General features: G+C 47.3%; 1 protein-coding gene across 11 annotated transcripts in view; it reads left to right on the forward strand.

Moving 5' to 3' along the window:
- The first annotated feature begins 420 nt into the window (after positions 1-420).
- The window catches only part of dgkd (diacylglycerol kinase delta), a 16,226-nt gene continuing 7,524 nt past the window's right edge, over positions 421-9,122 (forward strand). For 4 of the 11 annotated variants that reach the window (XM_078105053.1, XM_078105049.1, XM_078105050.1 and 1 more), the window contains exons 1-18: positions 858-1,091; positions 3,158-3,268; positions 3,409-3,489; positions 4,384-4,488; positions 4,556-4,688; positions 5,189-5,295; positions 5,369-5,494; positions 5,838-5,940; positions 6,012-6,174; positions 6,248-6,356; positions 6,428-6,567; positions 7,566-7,650; positions 7,763-7,857; positions 8,080-8,179; positions 8,270-8,579; positions 8,655-8,804; positions 8,915-8,998; positions 9,087-9,122. The exon at positions 9,087-9,122 is cut by the window's right edge and continues 58 nt beyond it. In XM_078105053.1, coding sequence (XP_077961179.1) covers positions 960-1,091; positions 3,158-3,268; positions 3,409-3,489; positions 4,384-4,488; positions 4,556-4,688; positions 5,189-5,295; positions 5,369-5,494; positions 5,838-5,940; positions 6,012-6,174; positions 6,248-6,356; positions 6,428-6,567; positions 7,566-7,650; positions 7,763-7,857; positions 8,080-8,179; positions 8,270-8,579; positions 8,655-8,804; positions 8,915-8,998; positions 9,087-9,122 — 2,170 coding nt within the window. In that variant the 5' untranslated portion in view covers positions 858-959. Of the gene's footprint in view, positions 1,092-3,157; positions 3,269-3,408; positions 3,490-3,577; positions 4,070-4,383; positions 4,489-4,555; positions 4,689-5,188; positions 5,296-5,368; positions 5,495-5,837; positions 5,941-6,011; positions 6,175-6,247; positions 6,357-6,427; positions 6,568-7,565; positions 7,651-7,762; positions 7,858-8,079; positions 8,180-8,269; positions 8,580-8,654; positions 8,805-8,914; positions 8,999-9,086 lie in introns of those variants that run through there. The other 7 variants (XM_078105051.1, XM_078105052.1, XM_078105048.1 and 4 more) reach the window with 5 other exon arrangements.

The following is a 9,122-nucleotide window of genomic DNA, read 5'->3' on the forward strand; positions in this document are numbered from 1 at the left end:
TGTGCTTAAAAAGAACATCTCAGCTGAGGACCAACATGTGACTTTCAAGTTGACTAGTTGCAGAATATGTGGCGCAATAAGGTATTACACTGGACGGTGCGTTCACTGTAACTCGGATTTCGGATGTGTCTCGGTCAATATAAGTGGTGGTATCACATTTCGGTTGGTTACATTACGTTAAATACAATCATTGCTGTGCATTGGTATTATTGTATTAATTATTACAGTTTCAAGTGACAGCAGTATTACAATATTCTCATAGTTTCAGAATCATAGCTGTATACTGGTGTACTAAGTGTACACCAGCATTTTAGTCATTAGTCTAATTTAAGAATCAGTCGTCAGTTTGTTTGTACTAAGTACTACGAGCCTGAAGTACCAGGAGTCTGAAGTACCAGGAGCCTGAAGTACCAGGAGTCTGAAGTACCAGGAGCTTGAAGTACCAGGAGCCTGAAGTACCCGGAGCCTGAAGTACCCGGAGCCTCACACAATATGAAGTACAACAAGGTGGTTCTCTGCTGGTCACGTTGTCCAGAAGAAGATAAGTTCTTGTGTGGAAAGTGAACGTTAAACGTTACTTTAGTCACTGTGTAACTGCTCAACCTGCATCACTGGAAGTGTTTTTATCTTTGATTGAGATTCAAAGAAAATCCAGTCTTTACAGACGGTGCTGGTCCACTTTCCTCACTTACATGCTGCGTTATGCATCCTGCTGTTCTCTGATAACACACAGATGTTGTTGTTGTTCTGATAACAATACTTTAAAATAAATTACACTGATTTTTTATTTATTATTGGCTGTTAGCGAGTTAATATGTATATAATGAATCAAACGCGCCCCTTATGACCTCCCTGGTGTTTGGTGACGTAACAGCGTCCCCCGCGTTGCCCCTGCGTACCCGCTCTCCGCCTCGGGGGGGCGCTCTCTCTCCAGTTCCTCCCGGGGGTCTGAGCACAGGATGGCGGACTTAACGGAGTCTGCTCCGGCCCGGTTCCCGGACGAGTCGTCGGACAGTGAACCGGAGCAGGAGCCCGGAACACCACAGAAACTCATCCGAAAAGTGTCCACTTCTGGTCAGATCCGCAGCAAGGTACGAGGCTAAAGCAGCGGCGGTAGTTACCGGACACGGGCTCGTCCAGAAGTTCAGCGTTCTCCTCCCGCAGAGACCATAGACCGAACCCCTAACAAAACGTCAGTTAAACTTTCCCAGCAGAAGGAGACGAATTAGATGTAATATCAGTTCAAATGTTTGTGAAAACGAAGAGGCCGATTTTTAATTCGGCATAAACGTCCCTTGTGTTCATAATACTTTGTCTTTATTACACGTTTCACCCTTTTCTCCGCGTCTTCATGCTCCTCTAGTCGACGTGGAGCGGAGTAAACATGTAAATAAACAGACCCGCCATCCGAAGCTGGGCCGCTTTACGGGATCGATTATGCCGATTTAAAGAACGGATGTGACGTCACCTGAAGCCCTTCGATTTCCAGCATATTTTCTAATAAACGTTGTTTCTTCAAAATGTGACGTACGTCAGGTGGAGTTTGGGTCATAGCTTCTGCTCTATATTTGAAGAACAGTTAACATCGCACGACTTATGATGAATACAAAATGTGTAAATTAGTTCTCCCGGTTGATCATCGTTGAAATAAGTTTTGTATATTTTCGAAGCTAACGGACCTTTAAATGACTAGAACCAGAATCAATGATTAATAATCAAGTGATGCATTTAGATACACTTAATACATGAAAGCACAAGGTCCACTGTCCCGGGGAACACGTTTACTTGCACCGGTTAACGGACAGACACCGGTACCGTTAGCTGTACCGATTAGCCGAATGGCCTCGGGCCCGGTGGAAAGCCCCGGAGTTTCCTGCCGCCGCCCACCCGTAGAGGTGGAGGGTGGAGCCGGTCGGTGTCAGCATTGTTGGACATAACGGTCCTCGGTGTCCCTACAGGTGTATTATGTTGAATAAGAACTATCGTTTGTACGATAACGGAGCATAACGGTTTATTTAGGACACGTAGCGCCGTTTCACTCGATTAAACTTCACCGGGACGCTACCGACATGATGCCGCCTTCAGGCAAACGTCAAAAGCTCGGAAATACCTGTGGCTGAGTTGAAGGAATTCTGCTTGTTAATCAGATTAAAATGACCACCGTCACAGAGACAGAGACGTTTGTCTCTTTCCCGGTTACTGCTTTAGTAATGGAGAGTTTAGACGGTTGATAAAGAGTGTTTTGACTTCTGTAGTGAGACATGAGTTGTTTTTTAATTTAATACTTAATCGCAACATGAAGTGATTTGTTTTGCCCCCACCTGTAGAAAACATACAATGACGATGAGACATTACTGTAGTGCACATGTTAAATAGTGTGCAACAATTAGGGTCACATGTCCTAACTATAAACCTGCTGGATCCCAGAGCAGGGCTATCTAGATAAAGTGTATCATAAGAGGTTTCAAAAACTGGAAATTGATCAGATGAATATGACTGAAACCGGCTTTGTACGTTCCCATTAAATACCAATCAAATGTTGCAATATTGAAAGTAGAGCGTGACAGCCGGACCCCGCAGCCGTGAAGCGTTTTCCTGTTTCCCACTGGTATTGTTAATAGCTCAAACAGTGGGTCCATTATTGTTAGGATCTGACACATGAACCTTAGATTAATGACAGTTTAACGTTAACCAAAAGAACGTTTCAAATAAAGTTTTGCTGATGATCGATCTGGTGATTCTATTCTCTGATCATGTTACATTTAAGGTGAGCAGCACCCGTAGCAGCTAACAATCGATAGCTCAGTTCAGTACTCTCTTATTATTTGAATTGCAAGTTTTCATGTAGTATAAACTCTCCTTTAAGACCAGCTGCTGTAATGAAACAGAAGTATGGATCATCATGATCAATAATTTGTATCAGCGGTGAAAAAAACATGATCAGTGATCTCTAAAAGGTATATTTCCTCCTTTTTTCCTTTGTGTGCTGATTTGATCATTAATGATCCTTTGCAGGAGGAGACTGAACCTCTTCATCACAGGATGTTTTTCTCTCTGCTGCAGCCTTGTTCTGTTGTAACAGAAAAAGCTAAAGTAGTTTGTTCAGTTTAACCAAGAGTGTGTGTAAAGTTCATTAACTGTGAACAATGCGTTCCAGACGGTGCTGAGAGAAGGAAATCTGATGAAGCAGACTAACTCCTTCCAGCGCTGGAAAAGAAGATACTTCAAACTGAGAGGGAGGACGCTGTACTATGCTCAGACCTCAAAGGTGAGCCAGTCTGCAGGTGCAGGATCCGCCTCTGTCCCGCCTGCAGACGTTTAAGGTAGAAGGTGGAGGATCGGTTCAGCATTAGTAAAAGCGGTTTCTTCTGACGCTGGCGGGCTGATGTCAGAGTTTTGTGTCTCCAGTCGATCATCTTTGACGAGGTGGACCTGACGGATGCCAGCGTGGCGGAGTCAAGCACCAAGAACGTCAACAACAGCTTCACCGTGAGTGCGCAAACATCTTTATGTCCATAAGTGTGTGTGTCTGTGGGGGGGTGAGGGGTCGGCGTGACGACCAACAGGAAGTGGCCTTGAGTCACAGAAGAGGAAGTAGGAGGGCTCACTGCAGAGAGACACAGGCAGTAACATTCACACAGAGAAAAACCATAATCCTTCTGGTTCAGGACTCTAAACAGGACTTTTGGATTTAATAATTCTATAATGATACGTTGTCACTGCCGAAGAACAAACGGTAAGAAGCTGATTCGTTGTCAGTCAGACTGGGATGTCGTCGCTCAAGCTTTACCATAGGTCAGCTGACAGTCAGAAGGTCAAAGCAGTTCAATTAGAGGAAAATAACCACTGATGATGCTCCTCATGTGATGATCATGAGGATCATGTGACGCTGCAGGCCAGAAAACAACAGAACCTTTCATCAGAAACACTTCTGACGTCCATGTGATGAAACCTCTGGTGTCTCCGTCAACTGGGTGGTAAACTGGTATTGTTTGACCAATCGCCATCAGCAGGTCTGTGTCTGTCCCCGAACCATGACCTAGATTCAGTTCCACAGTAGAACCCAAAGGTACAACTCAGGAAAAAAAGCAGAACCATGTTGGGTTCTGTTTCTTACAGGCAAATCCAAACCTGTGTGTGTGTGTGTGTGTGTGTGTGTGTGTGTGTGTGTGTGTGTGTGTGTGTGTGTGTGTGTGTCTTTCTGTTTATTTCTGTCAGTGTGGGAACACAGCTTTATTGTGTAGCAGCTGGACAGGAAGTGGATGTCAACATCTGCAAATGACACATTCTGCTGCTTTCATCTGCACAACCAGGAAATACTGAGTGTGTGTGTGTGTGTGTGTGTGTGTGTGTGTGTGTGTGTGTGTGTGTGTGTGTGTGTAGGTCATCACCCCCTGCAGACGCCTCATCCTGTGTGCAGACAACAGGAAGGAGATGGAGGAGTGGATGGCGGCTCTGCGAAGCGTCCAGAGCAGACAGAACTTTGAGGTGTGTCTCCGTCCCCACTTTGACCAGTAGGTGAGTCCAGCAGCAGCTGACTGTGTGTCTCTCCCAGTCCACCCAGTACAGCATGGACCACTTCAGCGGGATGCACAACTGGTACGCCTGCTCTCACGCCCGCCCAACGTACTGCAACGTGTGCAGAGAGGCGTTGTCTGGGGTGACGTCCCACGGGCTGTCCTGTGAAGGTACACACATAGTACATGCATAAATGCATGGTACTCCTAAATGCTCACAGTACACATATGGTAAGGCACATGTATTTGTATAGCACATTTCAACTACACGGGGATTCAAAGTTCTTCACATAAAACCATTCAAAACATCAGGAAAATTAAAAGAAATATAAAAATGATTGCCATTAAACAAGAATAAAAGTTGCATCTAATGAATTAAACAGTAAACAGCTTCTACTTCGTCCTGAAATCAGTTCAATTAGAGGAAGCAAAGTCTCAGCAAACCTGTCCATCTGTCTGTCCATCTGTCTGAGAGTCTCAGCAGACCTGCAGCTTTCTGGGACTTTATTCCAGATGTGTGGAGCAGATACACACAGTACACACACTACTACTTTATTCATATTGTACACATATTACTACTACATACAAATAGTACACACAGTATTACTCTATACACATCAGTTTGTATGCGTGCATTAAATGTGTGTGTACATTAAGTGTCTGTGTGCCAGTGTGTAAGTTCAAGGCTCATAAGCGCTGTGCAGTCAGAGCCACTAACAACTGTAAATGGACAACTCTGGCCTCTATTGGAAAGGACATCATCGAGGACGAGGACGGGGTGAGACTCACTAACACATCATCTCCTGCTGACCCCAATCCTCTGTACTCTGACCCCTGACCTCTGTCCTCAGGTGTCCATGCCCCATCAGTGGTTGGAGGGGAACCTGCCGGTCTCCGCCAAATGTAACGTCTGTGATAAGACCTGTGGCAGTGTCCTCCGTCTACAGGACTGGAGGTGTCTCTGGTGTAAAGCCATGGTGAGACCAGAGACGGATCGTAGTTTGGGTGTAGTTCAGATTGTAGTTCAGGTGTATGATGACAAGAGCTACCACGCACGGACATGTCACCATCAGGAACGAGCATTCACACACTTGTCACAGCTGCGTGTTGGGTTTAGGCGTCGTGCCCGAGGACACGTCCACACGCGGGTTTGCATCAAACCACCAGTCCTCTGATTGCAGGACGGCCATGCTCTCCACTCACCCACTGTCCCCCACAGCAGGTGTGATTAAGATGACGGATCAGGTGTAGTTCAGGGATGCAGACCTTGTAACGGACACACTCAGGACAAACAGTGAGGTTTGTCCCTCTGTCCTCAAGGTGCACTCAGGCTGTAAGGAGCAGCTGTCCTCTAAGTGTCCTCTGGGTCAGTGTAAGGTCTCTGTCATCCCCCCGACCGCACTCAACAGCATCGACTCTGACGGTGAGCCTGATCAATACACCTGATCACCTGTGATACACCTGATCACGCTGACCGTTGGTGTCTATGTTCAGGTTTCTGGAAGGCCTCGTGTCCCCCGTCCTGCACCAGTCCTCTGCTGGTGTTTGTCAACTCTAAGAGCGGAGACAACCAGGGGGTCAAATTCCTGAGGCGTTTTAAGCAGCTGCTGAACCCGGCGCAGGTGTTTGACCTGATGAACGGGGGGCCTCACCTGGGGTGAGACACTGAGACCGACACAGAGTGTGCGTTACCCTGTGTGAGTCATCTAAAGACTTTGTCTCTCTGTCAGTCTGCGTTTGTTCCAGAAGTTTGACACCTTCAGGATTCTGGTGTGTGGAGGAGACGGCAGCGTCGGATGGGTTCTGTCTGAGATCGACGCTCTCACGCTGCACAAACAGGTGTGGTCTGACGCTTCCTCACAAGCTCCACGTCAACCTGCTGTTCATCCTTTTGCTGTTGTGGTTTCCAGTGTCAGCTGGGAGTTCTTCCTCTGGGGACTGGGAATGATCTGGCCCGTGTTCTCGGTTGGGGTTCAGCCTGTGACGACGACACGCAGCTGCCTCAGATACTCGAGAAACTGGAAAGAGCCAGTACCAAGATGCTAGACAGGTACCAGATGTGAGACAGGTACCAAGATGCTAGACAGGTACCCAGATGTGAGACAGGTACCAAGATGCTAGACAGGTACCAGATGTGAGACAGGTACCAAGATGCTAGACAGGTACCAGATGTGAGACAGGTACCAAGATGCTAGACAGGTACCCAGATGTGAGACAGGTACCAAGATGTGAGACAGGTACCAAGATGCTAGACAGGTACCAAGATGCTAGACAGGTACCAAGATGCTAGACAGGTACCAAGATGTGAGACAGGTACCAAGATGTGAGACAGGTACCAGATGTGAGACAGGTACCAATATGCTAGACAGGTACCAAGATGCTAGACAGGTACCAGATGTGAGACAGGTACCAAGATGCTAGACAGGTACCAAGATGCTAGACAGGTACCCAGATGTGAGACAGGTACCAAGATGCTAGACAGGTACCAATATGCTAGACAGGTACCAAGATGCTAGACAGGTACCCAGATGTGAGACAGGTACCCAGATGTGAGACAGGTACCCAGATGTGAGACAGGTACCAGATGTGAGACAGGTACCAAGATGTTAGATAGGTACCAAGATGCTAGACAGGTACCAGATGTGAGACAGGTACCAAGATGCTAGACAGGTACCAGATGTGAGACAGGTACCAAGATGCTAGACAGGTACCAGATGTGAGACAGGTACCAAGATGCTAGACAGGTACCCAGATGTGAGACAGGTACCAAGATGCTAGACAGGTACCAGATGTGAGACAGGTACCAGATGTGAGACAGGTACCACGATGCTAGACATGTACCAGATGCTAGACAGGTACCAAGATGCGAGACAGGTACCAGATGTGAGACAGGTACCACGATGCTAGACATGTACCAAGATGCTAGACATGTACCAAGATGCGAGACAGGTACCAAGATGCGAGACAGGTACCAAGATGTGAGACAGGTACCAGATGTGAGACAGGTGGCTGGTGTGAGACAGGTAACTGTCTCTCCTCCTGTTCTAGGTGGCGTATTATGGTCTATGAAACCAAGTTTCCGCGGCAACATTCTGGCTCTACTGTTACTGAAGACTGTAGCGACGACTCTGAGGTAACAGGAAATGACTTCCAACGGGCTCCACTTTGCTTTTAGCTTCTCCTCAGATAATTATTCAATGATATAAAGAACTTTACCTACTGACTTGTTTGTATTGCTGATCGAGGTTCAGCAGATTCTCACCTACGAGGACTCAGTAGCTGCTCACTTGTCCAAGATACTGACCTCAGACCAGCACTCTGTCGTCATCTCCTCTGCCAGGTACAACTGTCTGTCTGTCTGTCTGTCTGTCTGTCTGTAGTTAGCTTCCTTGCTTATACTGTTGGTCTATGTGTATCATGTTAGTCTGACTCAATATGTCTCTGTATATAATGTGTGTTCTCTGTGTGTACTTCAGGGTCCCGTGTGTATATAATGTGTGTTCTCTGTGTGTACTTCAGGGTCCCGTGTGTATATAATGTGTGTTCTCTGTGTGTACTTCAGGGTCCTGTGTGAGACGGTTAAGGACTTGGTGGCCCGGGTGGGTAAAGCTTCCGAAAAGAACACAGAAAGTTCAGATGAGTCTGAGCTCATGGCCAAGAAGGTTTGTTTTATATATATATATATATATATATATATACATACATATATGTGTCATGTATGTGATGAGTTCTATGCTGTCATGTCTCTGCAGTGTGGCGTGTTGAAGGAGAAACTTGACTCCCTTCTGAAGACTCTGAATGAGGAGTCTCAGGCCTGCATGCTGCCTCCCCCGGCACCCCCCCCCACCATTGCTGAGGAGCAGGAGGACGCTGACAGCGTTGAACGGCCTCCTTCTCTTCATCATCACCGTCACCATCCTCCTCCTCATGTTCCGCCTTGTTCCCCACGGGGCAGCGCCTCCTCCTCCACGGCGGCCATCTTCAAACCTCGAGAGCAGCTGATGCTTCGGGCAAACAGTCTGAAAAAAGCCATCAGGCAGATCATGGAGCATACAGAGAGAGGTCCGGTCCACAGGCACCACTCACCAGTTAGAGGGACCCTCGGACCTCTTATTGATCCTGCAGTTTCTCTTCCAGCGGTGGACGAGCAGAACCTTCAGACCCAGCAGCAGCTGTTCACTTCCAGCCGGCCTGAGGAGGACGAGGGTTTAGAGGAGGAGGAAGAGGAGGAGGACGGGGCGTCTCTGCAGTCATCTTCTAGCAGAAAGCACCACAGCGCATGCAAAGGTACGGGACTGGTTCTGCTGTTTCGGGTCCTGCTGGTAACAGATAGATAGGTAATAGAAGGGGAAGCACATAACCATGACCACTGTCTCTGTGCCTGTCTGTCTCCTCAGTTGGTAAGACACCCTGCGAGAAGCTGATCAGCAAAGGCGGTGATGGGGAGATGCCGACACTCAACACCAAGATCCTCTATTCAGGCACGAAGCTCTAAGGTCACGCAGGAAGTTTGAACTTGTGAAGATGTCATCAGTTGGATGTTAACCCGTCTGTGTGTATGTGGATCAGGTCTCAGAGGAATCTCAGTTTCTCTCTCCAGCAGTT

This window comes from Gasterosteus aculeatus, chromosome 1 (genome assembly GCF_964276395.1).
Source record: "Gasterosteus aculeatus chromosome 1, fGasAcu3.hap1.1, whole genome shotgun sequence".
NCBI lineage: Eukaryota > Metazoa > Chordata > Actinopteri > Perciformes > Gasterosteidae > Gasterosteus > Gasterosteus aculeatus.